This window comes from Gossypium hirsutum, chromosome A11, assembly GCF_007990345.1.
Source record: "Gossypium hirsutum isolate 1008001.06 chromosome A11, Gossypium_hirsutum_v2.1, whole genome shotgun sequence".
NCBI classification, from domain to species: Eukaryota; Viridiplantae; Streptophyta; class Magnoliopsida; order Malvales; family Malvaceae; genus Gossypium; species Gossypium hirsutum.
The window spans coordinates 11,096,090-11,117,917 of NC_053434.1; the positions used below are offsets into that span (position 1 = coordinate 11,096,090).

Below are 21,828 nucleotides of genomic sequence, written 5' to 3' on the forward strand. Positions count from 1 at the left end.
TGTACTTGGTTGTGGTGAGAGTTTAGTCTGTTACTCTGTGGAGCGTTATTTTCTCTTGGTAATTTTTCAATACTGTGTACCATCGATGTTTGATGATCAATGAATTCTGATTCTTTACTGTTTTGATGATCAATGAATTCTGATTCTTTCTGGCAAAAGAAAATCAACTTAAATTTTAATTCTGAATCTTGATATTTTATGTCGATATTCAGTACTCCCATTTGCGGAGATAAATTAGAATACAATGCAAAATTTGAAGGAAATAAAAGAATACGATGATAAATTGGAATTTTGTTATGATAATATAACAGATTTCCACGGAGGGGATGAAATCTGTTAGGTGGGCCGCCCCATCATCCGTTGGGCATCTAAACCTCGGTTGTAATAAGAAAAGGATTACAGGGACAGTCTAGACAATTGACTTGCCTCAGAAACAAGCGCATTACGCACCATGCATACGATAATACTTTCTAATACGTTGCAATTTTGGCGTTTCCAGTTCCAAGAAGCCCACAACAAGACATAGATTTCCCTTTTCCCGCTTCTTTTCCACATTTGCAGAAATTTACTCGAAAACTGACCATTTTTCCCCCTCTCACCCTACGAGTATTACTCTGCCAGTCCACTTTTCTCTTCGCTTCTTTCAACTGTCGTTCAAAGTCGCCGAGCAAAATCGAAAATCCAGTGCACTGTAATTATCCGCTGAAAAGTGAGCCGTTAGAAATTACATCTCTCTCAATTTCAATTATTCTCGGATCGGATACCCTTCTAAATGTTATTTCACGTTTTCTTTTAGATGTAAATTTAATTATGTTGTGAATCTATGGCGGTGATCTCTCATGTTTTTCTTTTTTCTGTTTATGACTTTCACCTTTTTCCTTGATTTTACTTCATACCTTTTTTTTTTATCTTTCTTATACTGTTTGGATTCAAATTTATGCTGTTGATTTTTCTTTTCTTTTGAATTTACTGTTCATGATCTTTTATTGTGATTGTGTACAATTAGAGTTGAATCATTCGCGTTGTATATTTTTTCTGGTTTTCTTGTAGTATGGGATGATCGATTTTGAGTTAAATATCTACTTTTTTTTTAATGATTTCCTTTGAGACCTGACGATTTGGTGCTTCTTCCTTTGCTCTAGGGTTTGTTTGGTTGGAGGGAGACAACAAAGTCAGAGAAAAAACAGCTAAAAGCTTGACATCTCACGAGAAAATAGAGAGATCTCCTAAGATTATATCTCGAACGGAGTTGAACCATGAACTTGAAATTTGCATTTTCTCAATTGCTCACTCCACAGGTTGCTTCTAGTAGCAGTGTCTGAATTGTGCATATCAAGAGAAAATTGTGAGAATGGAAGTAGACGTGAGGCAAAGCTTACGAGAAGTAAGTAGGAAAAAGTGTCAGTTTATTAAGCTTCATTTTCCTTTTATTGAACCATGTCGCCTCTTTCTTGCTCCAATGGTTTGTACTCAATAACTTACAGATCTGCAGTTTTTGTTGCTAGAGGGCCTGCTTATCATAAGTGTGACTGGATTAGCATGTTAGTTTTAGAATATCTATTATTTTATTTAAATAGAATATGATGGTACTTAATAGTACTTAATTAGTTCTGCTGTTCTATTCAATTACGTGCATTGTCTTTCATGAGTAGATTATTTTCCAGTTATTGCAGTTTGTAGGTCTCGTTTTCCTGGAATGTCTAAGTTACTTCATTTTGACACTTTTGAATACTATTTTAATTTTAATTGGTCTAATTTATAGTTTATAGAGCAAAATTAATAACAGTGAACTGGTATTCTTGTTACTGCATTAAGATTCCAGTAAATTACGGCAACTCCAATAACTGCTGCAAGAAACTTTGTGTCTGAATTCTGATGCCTAGAAATTTTTTTCCCTTTCAGGATCAGATGAGTGACTGTCGAAGTTTTGGCAGCAATTTTCATCCATCCAGCCAATCTAGAAAGATTTCGATAGGAGTTATGGTAGATTATTTAGCTAAGAGAAAACCTGGACGCACCAAGGAAGATCAGGATAAACGGGCAAATGCAGAAAGAATCAAACCTAGCATTGGAATTTCCTTAGAGGGAAAAAACAAAGGGGACGCTGTCACAACTTCTGAGGGGAAGCAAACTGAAGATGCTGGGAAGGTGAAATCTCCATGGATTACTCCCAGATCCTTGCATAGAAAGGCTCTTGCTCCAGAGACTGCCTCCTTACGGGAAGAAACTTCCAACCCTAGACAGAAGAAACTTAATACAGCGGAGGATGTGCCAGAAACATATTCATTTCCTTGTTCTCCAAACCAAAACTTTAATGCACATAATATTGGTAGCAAGCAGAATAAATTTGATGGCCTCATTAATGGCTTTGCCAACCAAAGGAAAGGCAGGAAGGATGGCAACTCACAGAGGGTGGAGGAGTTAAATTTTGCAAATGCATCAAAAGATAAAGTGGAGTTAAAGCACAAGGCAGGTAAAACTCAAAACATACAAACTGAAACTTTGAAACAGAAGCTGCAGGAGCTGTTTGGCACTGTTTCTTCACCAAAAAGTCTGCAATCTAGTTTACAGTCTCATAAGGTCACCGCCAATAATTCAAAACAAGAGAGAAGTGCTGATCATGTGGTGGACACAGCTGTAAAGCCGAGACAAAATTCAGTTACTTTAGAAATTGTTTCAGACAATCCTAATAAGACTGTTAAGACGCCAGTAACCTGTCCCTTGATCCAAAAGCGATCTCCCGCAAAAGTGCAGCTTGCCAACACTAAAATTGGTTTATCCTCCAAGCAGAAACATGGAGATAGCATCTTCTCTTTTGGTGAAGGAAGATCTGCAAAGCTAGATGGTACTCTCAATGGTGGTTCATTGTTGCCCCGGAAAAGGAAAACTGCGAAGAAAAGTTCTAAAATTGATCCACATCAGGTCTGTTTTCCTGAAGAAAACACTGCAGATGAGATTAAGCAAACGACATATAGGACTGAAACTCCACCGCCTGCAAAGCTAGCTGGTACTGTCAATGGTGGTTCGTTGTTGCCCCAGAAAAAGGGAACTGAGAAGAAAAGTTCTAAAATTGATCCACATCAGTTCTGTTTTCCTGAAGAAAACAATGCAGATGAGATTAAGCAAACAACATATAGGAGTGAAACTCCACTTCCTTCAGAGAAGACTTCTATACTTGGTAATAAGATCGAAAGCCTTCTTGATTCCTTTAGTGAGAAGGGGAGTGAAAACTTTGAGAAGGTTCAAGAAAAGGACACTTTCCATCCTCCATTGACCAATGAGAGAAATCAGCAGAGTAATTTTGACAATCCACCATCACCAGAAAAAGGGGATAAACAAGAAGATGAGGGAAATACATCCTTGACGAATTTTGTACAAACACAAGATGATATCCGAAGTCCAACTTTTGGATTCAAAACACCCATTCTAAATACTTCTGCGAGCCCAACACCAAAAATTGTTGAGATAGAGCAAGGTACTTGCAGTCCTGTACCCTTTGAGAGAGGACTTACCATTGGAAATTTTGGGAGCTTCAGGACTTTCCAAACTTCTGGACCTTTTAGTACATCCAATGCAGAATCTCAGTCACCTGTATCCTTTACTAATCTTTCAGGATTCTGATATGGGAGTTGAATTTATATATCTAAACTTGAGTTTGTGCTTCCTTATTGAGATCCAGGAAGATACAGGGAAGCATACTAATTCTTCCCTCGGGGAGCCAATGCCTGGTAAGGAAACAATTGATGCAGTAAATGAGCATTTTGAATCATCATCGGCATCAGAACAGCAGTGGTCAGGAAACTTTGAAGAAGGATCACCCATTATTAAAAACTATGATTGTAAGTATATAAAATGCTCCTCTGAAACACAATATATGCATTTCTCCTAACATTTATTAGGGAACTCCATTTGGGATATGACTTACCAGTAATTACTTCTCAATAATAAATTAATTGGATGAGAAGAATTCATATGTGCCCTTCTGGCTCACATGCTAGACATTCTACCTGATTTATTACTGCTGACTGATTCATTATCAGTTGTTTATTTTCCATAAGTAGAAAGATTGGAAAGTTGCAGTTTAATTTTGGCCTCATTCTTGATATCACACCCTCCGCATGTCTTTATAATTGAACGTTTGTATTCTCTCTAGGGAAACTGTTTAGAGCAAAAATCATATCATAAAACTACTTCACCCTTGGGATTGCTGTTAGCTATTTTTAATATCGTGCCATGAACGATTAAACTATTAAATTCGTGGTAACTTATCCTTTGGAGAAGAATTGTTGGTAACCCGTCCCATAATTGCTCCAAGTTTTCTTAGGCTATTTGGCTGTGTTTCCCAATATGCATGCTTAATTAACTTCACATGCTCAACCCACTGTTCATTGTGTATAGTGTTATGCATCAGCATAGATTCTTCTTATTTCTTCTTCTTTTCTGATTTCGAAATTCTCCTTCTTAATGGGTACTCCTTCGATTGTTTATCTGATGATGTTGTCAAGGTCACAGAGAAAATCTGACCTCACCGGAGACTGTTATTTCTGAGAAACCAAATTTTGTGTATTGCCCAATCAAGCGGCTTCGAAATGAAGATGTCAAACTTAGTCAATTGAGTCCCACCTCATCCTCCCCAAAAGGCACAACTTCTTAACATTTGAACATCTACCGCTCTTCCTACCTACCCATAGCTTTCTTTCTAAAGTAGTTCTTCTCTATTTTTCTTCAGAAGGGGCAGGAATTGGAGAAAGCTATTGGTTCCAGGAACACTTGGAACAAGACCAAGAAGATGAATTGACAAGGTCCTCATTTATATCTAAACAAAGATTAAGAAATACCTGCTATTAGTATATGTGGACCATCTTCTTGATTGAGTTGACTTTTGCTTGGTAATGTTTCAGGGCTATTACATTGTTAGCTTTGGCTTTAGAAACATTTAAACGCAAAATAGACTCATCTACTACAAAGAAGTCCACCGAGATTTTGATGTCCATTTCTGAGGAGATGAAGTCAATGTTGCTGAATGCTGAGGCTCAGATTGAATCTGATGTGTATGTATTTAAAGCTGAAAGCTTTGCTTACCCACATTTTGATACTTAAGCTTTGTTTTTCATAATCTTTCAGAGGGAAATTGACTAGTCTCAGTAAAACAAAAAGGAAACGCCTGGAAACAAGATTGCAAGGTGACATTTTTTTTATTAACTAATTAGCTTGATTGACCTTAATAAGATTCCATTGGCTCCTATTTGTATTGAAAAAGTTCTTATATGTATCATGAACTAAACTATTTGTTTATTTTACCAATCTCGATGTTACAGATAAGAGCCCCAAATATGTGCCTTTCCACTTGTAGTTCACTGGTCTGGCACAATGAGCTACATTTAGCCTTGGTGTTTGAATGTCTACTTTGGTCGCACACATATGTGCCAATGGATTAAGCATGACATACAAGGTTTTGTATCAGAGGCATGCTATGAACATGCAGTCATGTTTTTATTGAGAACGCACATGCTTTTACCAAAAGGCATGTATGGGGATCCTACTTTCTGTGAGAAACTTGATTGCTGGTATATGGTGGAAAGCAAGTGATGCTAGTGTATCCGTGCTAACACAGTTTGACCTTTCTTTTCTTTTCATTTGCACTTGTATTATAATAACCTTGAGACAGGAGTGCTATCGGTCTTATGGATTCTCTTATTTTATATTTATCTTAGTAAATTTAACTGTCAAGGAGGCATTGATGATTTTCTTTTTGATTTTCTTTATTTTCTCACAGAGCAACAAGAACTATTGAAGCTGATACTTGAAAAGTTCAAGGAGGACATTCATCGTCATCTGTTGGATTGCAGTAGTATCCTTGAAGGGATGGAAGCTCACCAAAATGAACTAAAGGGAACCATGAAGAAACAAAGTATGGCAACTTTTAATTATTTTGAAGAAATTCCTTAACCATGACTGCGTTATTGCATATTGTTTTTGTATATGTTTCCTTTTTTGCTTAAGCAAAAATGTGATTCCATTTGCCCCATTACGAGACAGCATGCTTTCCTTGTTACTGACACCTGGTGGTGAAGCTATTTCCATTGAACTTTTCGTTGGTGGTTATGGAGTAATTTTATGTGGGATATTTCTTGGGACAATATCTGCGATTCATTGGGATATTGATTGATTCTGAATGCATGGCTATTTCGTTTTACATAAATTACTTTTATTTCAGTGTTTCTTGGATATGACCTCATCTAGGGTATTGCGATGCATCCCAATTATGAACATTGGTCTAAAGGATTAATAAATTCCATGGTGTTCTAGGTCCCATTAATACTTACGTTTTGAAAACTCAGCATTAGTGGTTGCATTCAGGAATATAGTATTTATGACTTTCACCGCCATATTCTCATATTTTAGAATTATTTATTGCAGGCTGTAACATTTTAAAAACTGGCTACACTGCAACATTAAACCGCTTACTTAGATTTAGAAGCAGCTAACAGTTCATTTGAAATTAGAATTCGATGTATAGTCATAGAATTATGTTTGAGTTTGACAGTCTTAGTGCATGTATATAGATAGTATTATGATCAAACAATATTGTGCATTTTGAATGCCTGATGTATAGTCATATTACAGAAGTGTCACACCAGAAGCTTCTCATGCATGCGGAAGAAACAGCTAAAATCCAACTCAATAATGCTGAAAAAAGAATCAAAGCTGTCCGTGAGGCAAGTTTTTCGTTTCTGTTTATATTAGTGCTAGCGTTTCCACAATTCAGGCACATGTGTAATCCACATATTACGTTGGGCACCCACTGCCCAAATGCTTGGTTCTGGAAATATGGTGATACGGTTACCAAACCTTGGTTCTGGAAAACCTATTTTTTTACTTTTCAACACCCCTTTTAATTTGACTTTTCAACATCTATCAGTTGGTACCCACTTTCTGCTGAGTCCTCATACTTGGGATATTCTTCATAGACCATTCATTTTTAGCACTCAAATTCTTCATTTGTGTTTTATAACTGAATGTTTTATACCCTGAATAACATACATGTTTATCATCCTGATTTAATGCAGTCGGCGAGGGAAAAGATGCTCCAGGTGAAACATGTAATAGCTGAGTGCTTGAACGGTATATGCTAAACTGAGAGGCCTGAAGATTGACTTGACATCCTATGACATATGAAGTTTGACTTGGAAAATTTTGCATGTCCATATATTTTCCTAATACCTTATTCTACTTTAGCTCCTTGATTATTCACTTTAGTTTACCCAATAGAATTAGAACCTTATCTGTAATAGTGGACAATCACTTTTTGTTTGCGTGGACTGTACTTCCGTTCTTGATGCCTATGGTGCTGGAGTAGTGATAGATTTTTATTATTTTAGATAAAAAATGTAAAGAATCTCTGTGACTACGGATAATTAGATTTATGGCCCGCAAAGATGAGACTTTTCCTCCCAAGCATTTTTAGAGGATTTTGAATGCAGAAAGCATTTTGGAGATTCCAATATTGATTATAAGTACATTATATCTGTAGTAACTCTTTTGTTGGCTGTCATCTGCGAACTGAGATGGAGCCACTGGTATTTTGGTCGGTTATCTTTCCAAGTTCATCATAATGAAGGAAAACGATGGTACAATTTTCTTTGTTGTAATGTTGTTTGCCGCTGCATATTTGCAGACATTAGCGGGAGCGATAATCCCGGTGATCTTATCCTTGGCATTATACTTGTATTGAATTATTTAACTTAAAAAGTATGTTTGTGTCCAGGGGCCGGTTATGGAGTTAGTTTCTTCATATTTCACGCAAGTCTCTATTCCCCAAAATCACAGCAAGAGATGTCTTCAATTTTCTTTTTCTTTTTCCCCTATTCCACCACTCCTTTTTCTATGCCCCACCATCCGCTGTTCGGTGTGATATAACGAAACTAATTTGCCATTGTGGTCTTTTTCATCAGCATGGGTGATGGGACCAAAGAAAAAAGCAAACCCAAATAAAATAAAATAAAAATAGAAGACAATATGGTCTTTATTTGGCGGAACACTGTTGCAAGAGACCAGGTGAGGAAATTTCTGGGGTTTCTCAGGCAGACACGCCAGTCTTGAAAACGAAAGACTTCGAAAATCGGGCGTATTGAATATGGGATTAGGTTCTCCAATTGAGATGCATTTAATGTTGGTTGAGTTTGGGGCTTTCATCGTAGTCATGATTGTGGTGGCCTGAGACCCTCCGTAGCACTGTCGCTCTCTATCTATCTGTCTGTTTTCTCCTAGAGGATTGATTGGTCATGGTTTTGCTTCGTCGACCCTGTTAATTTCTGCCTGAAAGACGAAAATGTCCATCTAAAGAAAAAGGAATAGAAAAAGTACAAGGCAAGAAAACATAGGGGCACGTGAACCATAGGGTTGATCACGTGATGTACACGCTTTTTTCTTCAATATTTGTTCAGTTATACCATGAGATGCGAGGGGAGGATTTGATTCGATGCTAGTGAACGCGACTAACTATAGAAATGGGTTATTGGAAGGCGGTGGCTCCACTTGGGACTGTGGCTACTCCTGGTCCTGACCCCCCATCCACGTGAGTGAGTGTCATAGATTCCTTGGTGGGGCTCCCCCAAATATGTTGGCCGATGTCTTCGTCACGTTTTGAACCTTCGTTTTCCATTTCAAGATAATGAAGATAATGAAAATGATCGCCACTGTTCGTTCATTGGCATTCTGCTTATTCATGCTGATTGTCAACTCAATTACCATTTTGGTGTGGTTTTCAATTAATCACCTACTAACTGCCAACTCAATCACCATTTTGGTATGGCTTTCAATTAATCACCTACTTCAAGTTTTAGTAATAATTATTGTATTAATGCTTCATCCAACCCTTCTTGACCCAGCAACATGCACTCCATTCTTTTTTTAGACATTCCATTCTTGGTGATATTTTTAGGATTGATGTATTAATTGGGGTTAGAATTTTGTAGTTAATTTTATACTAGAGTTTAATTTTATTTTAAAATTATTCTTTGAACTTGAAAATTAGTCTCTAAATTTAAAAATTACATCAATATTGAGACTTGAACATTTTTTTCCGAATTAACTTTTATATATCTTTAAAAAGAACTTGAATAAATTAACGTTAAATGTAAAAATTAACTTAGATTTGAATAAATTCAATCTTAAATATAAAAAAAAAACATTAAAATCAGTTGAATGGGTAAATTTAATCTATTACTATGTTGAGGCTTAAAAAAAGGATTAACCCATGTAAATTTATTTTATCTTTCAAGAAAAAAGAAATCTGTTTGGACACTTTAAAGTTTTCGGGTACAAGTATATATGTGACATATGAACGGAAAAGTCAAAGAATAAAATATACCCTTAGATACTTGCAAATATGTATCTACTTAGATTCTCATCTAATATTTTATTTGGAAAGCTTTAAAATATATTATTTGGAAAGACCACGGAAAATTTTCTCTACCAAAAACAACATAAAATGATTAAAATATGCCATATATTCACCTATTCTAATTCCTATATTTTTATTTTTTAAATTTCAGATTTAATTATTAATATTGTTAAAATTATTTTATTAAATTCATGTTCATTATAATATTATTTTTTCTAATTACATTGTTGTCAAGTGAGTAATTTTTTTATTTTAAAATATCACATCAACACTATGATAAATAATTGCAGTGCATTTTCTAGAGGCAATGACGATGCATAATATAATATTTTTAATGCAACTTAGTATTAGTTAAATGTTAGGTAACCAATATGTCGATATTTGCTTACATTTTGTTTTGAGTGCAAAGAACATTGAGAACAAATACAAATGATATTAATGTGAATAATAGAATCTTATTAAATCAATCTATTTAAAAAAATTATAAGTACAAATGATGAATAAATTACACTTAGAACACTAAATCCTAACATCATCAATCCCAACAACATATTATCTGCCATCACCGTCTCTAGCACCAAATTATACACCACTCATAATGAACACATTATGGTTTGTGGCATGCATTCGGCATGACGTTTTTGGTGATTTGCCTTTTTTTACATTTGTAATGATGTTTTATATATTTTATTCGTTTAATTCAGGAAACTTTTAATTTATTCTAAATGTATTTTGTTTGTTTAATTCATTTGAGAAATACTTAGTTTTTTATTTATTTATACTATTATTTAAATTTCTAACTGAATTGGAGTTATAAGTCAATTAAGCACTAACTCAATAAGAAAAATTTTAAAAATGTCATTTCGTTTTTAAAATATGTTAAATTGTTCAATGACACTTTAGTATTTTATTTAAAAAAGGAAATAAAAAATTTACTTAGAATGGGATTTGAACTCATGCCATTTTTATTAAAAAAACTTAATTTTACCTCACAACTCCTTAAGGTACTATATTTTATACATTTTATTATTATGCATGTAGACACTAAATTCAATCAGGATCTAAAAAAATCAAAATTTTCTGATCGAATTAGACTATTTAAAAATGGGTGATTTTAAAAGTGGTTTGCTCTCTGTAGCATGTATATGTTTGCTATCTGTAGCATGTTTTTGTGATTTATGTTTATTTCATTATTTTCTAGTTTTGATGGTTTACATCGGTGTTTTTTACTAGTTTTGTTTTCTACATGGAAAGGGAAATTGAGAGTCTTAGCATAGAGGATGGAGAAGAAGAAGAATGGTTTCTTCCAATTGATGTTGAATTGCGGAAATCAGTTCACGAGCTTTGTTTGGTAGGATGTTTTCAAATGGAGAGTGTGGTGCACTTCTCGATTATGAGAAACACGATGGCTAACCTCTAGCACCCTTTGAGATGAGTTTAGATATTAGATTTGGGACAAAAACGCTATTTGTTCAATTTTTTTCATGAGTTGGATATTGAGCAAGTGATTAATGGGGATCCGTAGACTTTTAATAACCATTTATTATTTTTTTTTCACCGCTTATAGGAAGATGAAGAATCGATAGAGGTTCCTCTTATTTTCTCATTGTTTTGGATTCAAGCTCACGATCTCCTCCAGGTTTCTTTTCAGAAAATATTGCGAAACAATTTGATGATTTTATTGGAAAATTCATAGAATATAATACGAAACAATTAAATTTAGGGATGAAAAATTTTCTTCGAATCTGAGTGTAGATAGATGTCTGAAGACCTTTGAAGCGAAGAAAGAAAATTATGATCTCTCAATCGAAATTTACTTATGCAATTTCGGTATGAAACATTAACCCTCTTTTTTTTCCTGTATAGATGTTTAGGTCATGGAGATAATATCTGTCCAATCAAACTTAATCAAGTTATGAAGGAAATAAATATGGGTTGGGTCTTGTCTTTGAGGGCATTAACGAGAAAAGCTACAAGTGTGAATAGTGTTTGGTTTCGTAAGAAAGTATACAATTTGGGGAAAGTGTGATATGGGGTAGAATTCAAGGGATACGATGAGTAGAGAATAAGGGAAATCAATAAATTTCATATTGGGATTTAATTTAGAAGGATTCAGAAATCAAGCAGTTAAAGTTAAAGCGGGACCCTCTAGTGGGATGGATAGGGTTGATATGGAGAAGGACATGGAAGATAGCTTGATAGAAAATGGGGATGGAAAGAAAAGGCTAAGGTTTGAAAATATAGTTTTTAGCGTTTTCGTTTCTGTAGATTCATTAAGGTCCACTAATGAGTGGATTATTGCTCAAGTACAACAAAGATTGGTACCTGTCAATAGGCAAGCAGACCAGGAGTAATAAAACTCTTAACCTGGAATGTCCGCGAACTGGGAAACTCGTGTACTATTAGAAGGCTTCAACATATGTTAAAGAAATATTGTTCCCAAATTGTCTTCTTCAAGAAAACAAAGTTAAATAGCCCTCAGATGGAAATGTTGCATAAAAGATGTGGGTTTTAAAATGGTATTGTGTTTCTAGCTGAAGGAACACAATGGGGTCTATGTTTAGCTTGGAAATAAGGTATCAATGTTTAACTTTGAAGTTATTCGAAGAATTATATTGATGTGATCATTAAAGAAAAGGGAGAGAGTCTTGAATGGAGGATGATAAAGTTTTATGGGGCACCGATATTTGTAACAAAGAGGAAAACATGGAATATCTTGAGGCAGTTAGGAAGGGATTAAAACTTTCAGTAGATGGTTTGTGAGGATTTTAATGAAATATCATATGCTTATAAAAAAATGAGTACCAAGGGAAGAGAGACGAATGGATGAATTTCACAAGAGAGACGAATGGATGAGTTTCACATTATGCTTGAAGAATGTTTTTTAGTGGATGTTGGATATTTGGGGTCTTGGTTCACGTGGGAGAAGGGAAACCTTTTTGTGAAAAATAAAATAAAATAAAATAAAGAAAATAAAGAACACACAAATTTTACGTGGAAACCCTTTCGGGAAAAAACCACAGGCAGAGGAGAAGAAAATTCACTATATCAAAAAATTTGACTCAAATACAAGAGGAATAGACTATGTCTATTTATTGGCTTGCAAAGCCATAGTCTAGTAGGATTGAAACACCTTATCCTAATCAATATAAAATAGATGGAGTTTAATAAGGTTTAAAAACCTTATTCTAAAATAAAATAAAAGAAGTCTAGTTCTATATGGATTTTACTTTTATTTTATTTTCCATCGTATTTTATTTAAATAAGAATTTGGGTCACTTAATTCTAACAATCTCCACCTTGACACAAATTCTCAATGAACAAGTTCTTCATCGCGAACTTTCAATAAACAAGTTCTCCACCTCTTCCATAAAACCCCTTAAGGGTTTAACTTCAACAATGAACACCAACCAAGTCTAAGCAATGCTCAAACTTAGTTATAGGAAGTGACTTAGTCATCATATCTGCAGGATTTTCATGAGTACTAATTTTGCTCACAACAATATCACCACGAGCAATAATATCACGAACAAAATGATACCGAATATCAATGTGTTTTGTTCTCTCATGAAACATTTGATCTTTTGTAAGAAAGATGACACTCTGACTGTTACAAAATACTGTGCTGATTTGAAGGTCTTCATTGAGTTCACTAAATAGTCCCTTCAACCAAATAGCTTCTTTACAAGCCTCAGTAATCGCCATGTACTCAGCTTCAGTGGTAGACAAAGCGACTGTAGTTTGCAAAGTGACTTTCCAACTAATTGCAGAACCTCCGATTGTAAAGATGTAACCTGTGAAAGATCTTCTTCTATCAAGGTCTTCAGCAAAATCAGCATCAACATACCCTATAACTCCATCTTTAGTTCTTCCAAACTGTAAGCAAACATCAGTAGTGCCTCGTAAGTATCTTAAAATCCACTGAACTGCTTTTCAATGTTCTTTACCGGGATTTGCCATATATCTGCTAACTGCACTGACTGCATATGATAAATCTGGACGTGAACAAACCATAGCATACATGAGAGATCCCACTGCACTAGAGTATGGAACATGTGACATGTACTCAATCTCATCATCTGATTGAGGAGACAAGGCCGATGAAAGTCTAAAATGGGCTGCTAAAGGAGTACTAACAGGCTTAGCACTCTGCATATTGAACCTGCAAAGAACTTTCTCAATATACCCCTTCTGACTTAGGTACAATTTACTTGCTTTTCTATCTCTGAGAATCTCCATACCAAGTATCTTCTTTGTTGGTCCTAAATCTTTCATCTCAAATTCTTCACTTAGTTGGGCTTTAACCTTTCTTATCTCTCATTTATCTTTTGCTGCTATCAACATGTCATCAACATAAAGAAGTAGATACACAAAAGAACCATCACTGTTTTTCTTAAAGTAAACACAACTGTCTAAACTACTTCTTTTGAAATCATGAGAAGTCATAAATGAATCAAACCTCTTGTACCACTGTCTTGGTGACTGTTTCAAACCGTAAAGGGACTTTCTCAGCAAGCAAACATAGTCCTCTTTTTCTGAGACTATAAAACCCTCTGGTTGTTGCATGTAAATATTTTCCTCAAATTCTCCATGCAGAGATGCAATTTTTACATCTAACTGCTCAAGCTCCAAATCATGCATGGCCACAATACCAAGCAAAGCTCGAATCGAACTATGCTTAACAACTGGAGAGAACACATCTGTAAAATCCACTTCTGGAGTTTGACTGTAACCCTTTGCAACAAGCCTTGCTTTATATCTGGGTTCTTCAACTTCTAGAGTCCCTTCTTTCTTTTTAAACACCCATTTACAACGAACAACCTTTTTACCTTTAGGAAGTTTCACAAGGTCCCATGTTCTATTTTTGTGGAGTGATTCCATCTCTTCTTGCATAGCAAACATCCACTTTTCTGAGTCTTCACAGCTAACCGCCTCAGAATAATTAGATGGCTCTTGATTCGCATCTATATCTTTAGCCACATTTAAAGCATAAGCAACTAGATCAACCTCGGCATACTTCTTTGGAGGTTTAATTTCTATTCTAGTTCTGTTTTTGGCGATAGAGTATTGTGGTGAAGAAGCAACTCTATTCTCAATTTTTGTTTTGGCTTCAGGAGTTGACTCTGTATTAATCTGATGCTCCATCTACTTTTGATTTTCTTTATTGGAAGAGTCTTTAAGAGATAAGTTAGGTAGCATAGCAGTTATCAAAAACAACATCTCTGCTAATCACAACTTTTCTATTTTCAGGACACCATAACTTATATCCTTTTACACCAGCTTTATAACCAAGAAAAATGCATTTAATAGATCTCGGTTCCAATTTTCCATTATCAACATGAGCATACGCAGGACACCCAAAAATCTTTAAATCAGAATAATTAGCAGGATTACCAGACCATACCTCTTGTGGAGTCTTTTTTTCAATGGCAACGGATGGAGATCGGTTGATCAAAAAACATGCAGTAGAGGCCGCTTCTGCCCAAAATGCCTTCGGTAAGTTGGCATTTGACAACATACATTGAACCTTCTCCATGATCGTTCTGTTCATTCGTTCTGCAACGCTGTTTTGCTGTGGAGTATGACGAACTGTCAAGTGTCTTATGATCCCTTCTGACTTGCACAATCTATTAAACTCATCAGAACAAAACTCTAAGCCATTGTCTGTGCGGAGGTATTTTATCTGTTTTCCCTTCTGTTTTTCAATCATAATTTTCCAAGACTTAAATGCGGAAAACACATCGCTTTTCTGCTTCAGGAAAAACGCCCAAACTTTTTTGAAAAAATCATCAATAAATGTTAGCATATAATTAGCTCCACCTCTCGAAGGCACTCTGGATGGCCCCCACAGATCAGAATGAATATACTCCAACGTTTCCTTAGTGTTATGGATTCCTCTAGTGAATCGAACTCTTTTTTGCTTCCCAAAAACACAGTGCTCACAGAAATTCAGTTTGCAAATTCCTTGCCTATTAAGAAGTCCTCTTTTGCTTAATTCTGTCATGCCATTCTCACTCATATGCCCTAGGCGCATATGCCAAAGTTTAGTAATATCATCATCTGACAAGGAAGAGCAAGCGACAGCTGCATCACCAGTAACAGTAGAACCCTATAAAACATATAACTTGGAAATCTTTCTCTGCCGTTTCATCACAACAAGGGACCTTTTGGAAATCTTTAAAACCCCACTTTCAACCGTGTATCTGTACCCTTTTGAATCATGAGTACTCAACGAAATTAAATTTCTTTTCAATTTTGGAACATGCCGCACGTCACTAAGTGTTCTGACAACTCCATCAAACATCTTAACTTTAATTGTTCTAACACCTGCGATTTTACACGAAGTATTATTTCCCATCAAAACAACACCTTCGGATACTATTTCGTAAGTTGTAAACCAATCTCAATTGGGACTCATGTGGAAGGTGCAGCCTGAATCAAGTATCCACTCATCGCTTACTTTAGAATCATTGACAGAAGCGACTAGAAGTTCACCATCGCTGTAGTCTTCTACAACATCAGCTTCACCGGAATTTTCTGGTTGTTTTCTCTTTTAATTCGCAGCCTCCCTTTTAATCTTATTTTGTAGCTTATAGCACTCAGATTTAATGTGCCCTTTCTTTTTGCAGAAGTTACAAGTTTTACCTCTGTTTGAAGACTTCGATCTAACCTTAGATTTACCACGAGGATTCCGTTCCTGTATCCTACCACGATCATCATCAGCATTCCAATCTTGTCTACCACGAACAATGAGACCCTCTCCCTGAGAGTCGGGTTTAACCACAAGATGCTTCATCTTATCATACGAGGTTAAAGAATCATAAACCTCATCAACTGTGAGAGACTCGCGGCTATATAAAATCGTGTCTTTAAAGGTTGAATAAGATGGGGCAACGAACAAAGTAGAACCAACCCTATATCTTCCTTATCATACTGAACCTCCATGGCCTCCAAGTTTGAGAGAATTTCTTTAAACACTGTTAAGTGTTCGTGCACAGACGCACCTTTCTCCAAACGATGAGCATAAAGACGCTGCTTCATATGCAACTTGCTTGTTAGAGTTTTCGACATACATATTTGTTCTAGCCTCTTCCATAATGCAGCGACAGTTTTCTCTTTCATCACATCCTGTAAAATTTCGTTGGACAAATGCAGATGTAATTGTGTTAATGCCTTTCGATCCTTACGCTTCTTCTCTTCATCTGTTAATGTCGAAGGCATCTTATCTATCCCTAGCAGGGCATCCTCCAGATCCATCTGTGCAAGAACTGCTTGCATCTTAATTTGCCATAACGCAAATCTGGTGTTGCGATCCAACAGCGGAATTTCATACTTCAAAGACGCCATTACCGTGATCGAGATGAATAACCAGTAAGCTCTGATACCAATTTGTGAAAAATAAAATAAATAAAATAAAGAACACACAAATTTTACGTGGAAACCCTTTTGGGAAAAAACCACGGGCAGAGGAGAAGAAAATTCACTATGTCGAAAATTTTGACTCAAATACAAGAGGACTAGACTATGTCTATTTATAGGCTTGCAAAACCATATTCTAGTAGGATTAAAACACCTTATCCTAATCAATATAAAATAGATGGAGTTTAATAAGGTTTAAAAACCTTATTCTAAAATAAAATAAAAGAAGTCTAGTTCTATATGGATTTTACTTTTATTTTATTTTTGATCGTATTTTATTTAAATAAGAATTTGGGTCACTTAATTCTAACACTTTTGAATACGAACATTAGAGAAAGGTTCAATGGAGGTGTTGCTAACATTGAATGGATGGCTTTGTTTCTTGATTTTTTGGTTACTCATTTACCTCACTCTTTCTCGAATCATTGCCTCTTATATATTCAAACAATTTAGGATGATATAAGGCGAATAAAGAAAATTTTTTGTATTGAGGCTTAATGGATTTTAGAGGAAACATGTAAAGGGGAAGCCGGAAGATTATGGGAAGTTCAGGTAATGCAATGGAAAAGCTGACTATATTGCAATAGGGTTTGAAATATTGAGAGAAGAAAGTCTGAACAAAACGAGGCATGCTTATGCAAGACCTCACAAGGAAGTTAGATTATTTAAACAATTAAGAAAGGGATGAGGAAAAGCTTGCGGAATTATTGGAAGTCAAGTTACACCTTAATTCGAAAATTGAGAAAGAAAAGTTTTATTAGAAACAGGGGGCATGGGCAAATTGGTTACAAAAGGGGATAAAAATACAATGTTTTTTCATAACTTTGCTTTTCAACGTCGATGAATGAATAAAATTCGTAGTCTGCAATATGAGAATGGTAGGGCGACTTTGAAGGGTGGAGCGATGAGGGAGATTGCGTGAAATTATTTTCAAGCACTTTTTATCATAAAAGGTACTAAAAACCCGGATCATATTCTTTCTGGAGTAAAGAGGTGTATCACTGAAAGCATGAATAGGATGATGACTGCAAAATATAAGGGGGAGGAATTATATGTGGTGTTGAAAGGAATGAGACCAACAAAGGCATTAAGAGCGGATGGATACTCGATACTATTTTTTCAAAAGTTTTGGCATATTTTAGGACGAGATGTCAACTCTTACTATCTGGAAATCTTAAATCGAGGTATGTCATGGGAACCTATTAATATTACAAATATTGTATTGATACCGAAGATTTCCCACCCGAAAAATTTAACAAACTTCCATTCTATAAGTTTATGTACAATTATTTATAAAATGATCTCTAAGACTGTTGCTAATAGGCTTCAAAAAGTTTTGGAACTTTGTATTGATGAAGTGCAAAGTGCGTTTGTTCCTACGCGTTTGATAACTGATAATGTGTTGCTTGGCTATGAGATTTTACACACTTTAAGAAAAAAGGACGAGTCGAATGGGTTTTTTGGCTCTAAAGTTGGATATAAGTAAAGCCTATGACTGAGTTGAATAGAGTTTTCATAAGAGGATCATGTCAAAATTGGGTTTTGATGAAAAGTGAATAGACTCCATTATGGAATGCATTTCCACAATATCCTATACAATAATTACTAATAGGGAAGCGGGAGAGGTGTTTCGTCTAACGAAGAGGCTACGTCAAGTGTAACACCCCTAACCCTTATCTGTCGCTGAAATAAGGTTATGGAGCATTACCGGACTTTACGGACTAATTACGAATATTTCATTACCTTCATTATACAAATAAAAAATAAGTCATATAACACTCATACTGTCTATTAGATGGGTCCTCGAGGCCCAAAATACACCTTAGAAGTGAATCAGGACAAAACCGGACACTCAGAGAATTTTTCACAAAACTTTAAAATTTTTCCTAGGTATAGGGGACACACGCACGTGTGGCCGACCATGTGACTTACACGGCCAAGAGACACGCCCGTGTCTTAGGCCGTATGGACATTTGATGTGAGGCACACATCCGTGTCCCAGTTCATGTCCAGATTAGGGTAGCTATTGACTTGGGTCACAAGGCCAACCATACGGCCGTGTGCTAGGCCGTGTGCGAACTGCAGGGATTACACGGCCAAGCCATACGCCCGTGTGCTAAGCCGTGTGTAAAAACCTGGGCATTCTGTTTTGAAATTTTAATGTGCAGGGGACACACGGCTAGACTACATGCCCATGTGTTAGGCCGTGTGTCATACACGGCTAAGACACACAACCATGTCTCTGCCCATGTGGATGAAAATAGGCCATTTAAGGCTACTTTTCTCACCCTTTTATTATCCACCTGCATATAACATTGAAATACACTAATAAATCTCAACCAAGCAACCAATTCAAGCCAAAACATGTATTTAACATAATATGTTAACACAAAAATCAATTGTCTAAGTTTGCCAAACTAACTTCATTTATTGATTTACCAAAACCTACTCCTAATTATATACTTACAAACACACACACACACACACACACATACACACATATATATATATAATTGTCATTCATAATTATACTTCAAGTTTACCCCTTTTCAATCTATCTCTATACATGCCATATAAACCATAAAATGTACAACAAAATCTACTGGAGTAATCTAGATTGTGTGGGCCAATGTGTTGATCCGATCCTTCAAACTTCTTGAAAATCTACAAAGAACATTGAACAATATAAGTAAGCTTAATGAAGCTTAGTAATTTCGTTGGCTTTAAATATAAATATCACTAAACATACTATAACAATTTATTTAAGTAAACCATTCAATATATTATTCCTGCCAATCACAACTTCACTCCATGAATTCACTTATTTGAGCTCAACATTAATAATAAATAAAATTCTTCCACATTAATTCTATATGGCACTTACCAATCCTTGTCAAATCAGAGAACGTCTTACGGATTTGAGTACATTAAAAATAGAAACCCGAGGGCTGCACAGAAGCACATAAGTGCTAAATGGAAACCCATAAGGGTTGAATGGAAACTCATTGAAGCTGAACGGAAACTCATAAAGGTTAAATTGAAGCTCAAAACAGCTGAACTAAAACCCAGAAGGGTTAAACTAAAACTTGTATGAGTTAACTGAAGCTCATGAAAGCTAAACGGAAAGTAAACACCAGAGTTTGCAACAAATGCTGAACCTTGGTTTACTTGGATAATTTTGCTGTCAATTCCTCTTTTACACTGAACGATTGTATTTAATCCTGCGTTCCGTTCACTACGAATATTTGATCCAATTTCATAATTCTTACAATGGTTTTATTTTCAACAAATAATAGGAATAAATACGTATTACGATTCATAAATTTAACAAATAACATTAAAAATTTAACCATACAAATACCTGGGTTATATGGTGAAATTAGTAGTAGTTTGAGGGGCTATTCTGCTATTTTCTCTTTTTCCCTTTTGTCAACGGGCTCTTGATCTAAAACGTAAAATTATTTATTCATTAGCACATATTTCAATTCTAATTCACTTCACAATTCATACCCTTAAATTTTCAAAATTTCAAAATTACCCCAACTTTTACAATTTTTACAATTTAGTCCCTCATTAATAAACCCATCACATGAGCTAATTTTTCTCAATTAACACTTTATCTAATTATTTTAGGCTATTATACAGCCTTTTATATTCAAAATTTTAACACCAAACCCTAACTCTTAACCTTTTCACAATTTGGTCCTAAAATCAATATCTATCAAAATTACTTAATAAAATCATCATATAACAAAATTGAAGCTTCAAATCCATGTTAATTCATCATAAATATCCAGAAATCATCAATGGTAACTTTAAAAATTACCCATAGAATAAAAAACTAATGAAATAGATAATTGGACCTAATTGTAAAAGTCTTAAAAACACAAAAATTACAAGAAAAAAGCAAAAATTGAACTCACATGGTGAAAATATATGAAAAACAAGCTTAGAGGGACTCTTTAATGGCATTTTTGGCTGAGGAATTGTGAAGAAATGTCTTGATTTCTTTTAATTTGTTGTTTTATTTACTTAATTTTGTAAAATTTCCAATTTTACCCCTATTTCTCCTAATTTCAGGTTTTTTTCTTTTTAATGCCGCCCCAGCCATACCCCTTTGGGCTAATTTGCTCTTTTAATCCTCCCTCATTTAACACTTGAGCTATTTAATCATTTTAGCAAGTTTTCCACTTTTTTTAGTTTAGTCCTTTTTAGTTAATTAACTAACAAAACGTTAAATTTTTCTAACGAAACTTTAATACTAACTTATTGACACTCCGTAAATATTTATAAAAATATTTACGGCTTGGTTTATGAAATCGAAATCTCGATACCTAGTTTTTGAGAGTAATTAACCTAATAATTCTTTTAAATCACAATTTCACTAATTCAATAATATTTATAAAATCATATCTAACTTATAATTATTAAATAATAAAATTTTCAAACTCACTCATCAGATTTAGTGATCTCGAATTACTGTTTCCGACACCACTGAAAATTGGGTTGTTACATCAAAGAGACCCGTTGAGCCCTTATTAATTTCTGTTATGCAGTGAGGGCTTGTCATGTAACACTCCTAACCTATATCCGTTGCCGAATTAGGGTTACGAGCTATTACCGATCAAAACACAGTTCAAAACAGGCATTTATTACAATTCATGCTTCGTGATTCAACCACATGAATACTCTTATCCTATTTAAAATTTCAAGTCCTAAATATCAATTCATATCATATACCGAACATATGTCAAAGCAACTATTTTATTAGATGAATATCAAAACATTTCATAACTTCTGCACATGCGCATACTAAAAAACAAATTGTACATGCTCCATAGTTACCAACATTCGAACCATATGATCATCAAATAACTATGGTATTCGAATACCTAATTAAAGATCAAGCATATTTTATTTCATATATCAATCAAATAAAAAATAATTTAAGTTAACTAACATACATCAAAATCATATTCCACTGCTCGAATTATGTGAGCATT

General features: G+C 35.0%; 1 protein-coding gene across 3 annotated transcripts; it reads left to right on the forward strand.

Annotated features, from left to right (window-relative positions):
* The first annotated feature begins 507 nt into the window (after positions 1-507).
* Positions 508-7,505, forward strand: LOC107922911 (meiosis-specific protein ASY3). 3 transcript variants are annotated; one of them, XM_016853119.2, is made up of 11 exons: positions 511-709; positions 1,143-1,384; positions 1,903-3,591; positions 3,680-3,839; positions 4,506-4,640; positions 4,730-4,802; positions 4,902-5,051; positions 5,125-5,183; positions 5,777-5,911; positions 6,628-6,719; positions 7,071-7,505. In XM_016853119.2, the coding sequence occupies exons 2-11, from the start codon at positions 1,352-1,354 to the stop codon at positions 7,134-7,136; spliced, it is 2,592 nt and encodes an 863-aa protein (XP_016708608.1). In that variant the 5' UTR covers positions 511-709; positions 1,143-1,351; the 3' UTR covers positions 7,137-7,505. The 3 variants fall into 3 exon arrangements, 2 of the variants coding, with proteins under 2 accessions (XP_040936979.1, XP_016708608.1); XR_001691461.2 differs by lacking the exons at positions 6,628-6,719; positions 7,071-7,505 and adding an exon at positions 5,319-5,452 and having other exon boundaries at positions 508-709; positions 5,777-5,877; XM_041081045.1 differs by lacking the exons at positions 5,777-5,911; positions 6,628-6,719; positions 7,071-7,505 and adding an exon at positions 5,319-5,770 and having other exon boundaries at positions 508-709.
* The last annotated feature ends 14,323 nt before the right edge of the window (positions 7,506-21,828 follow it).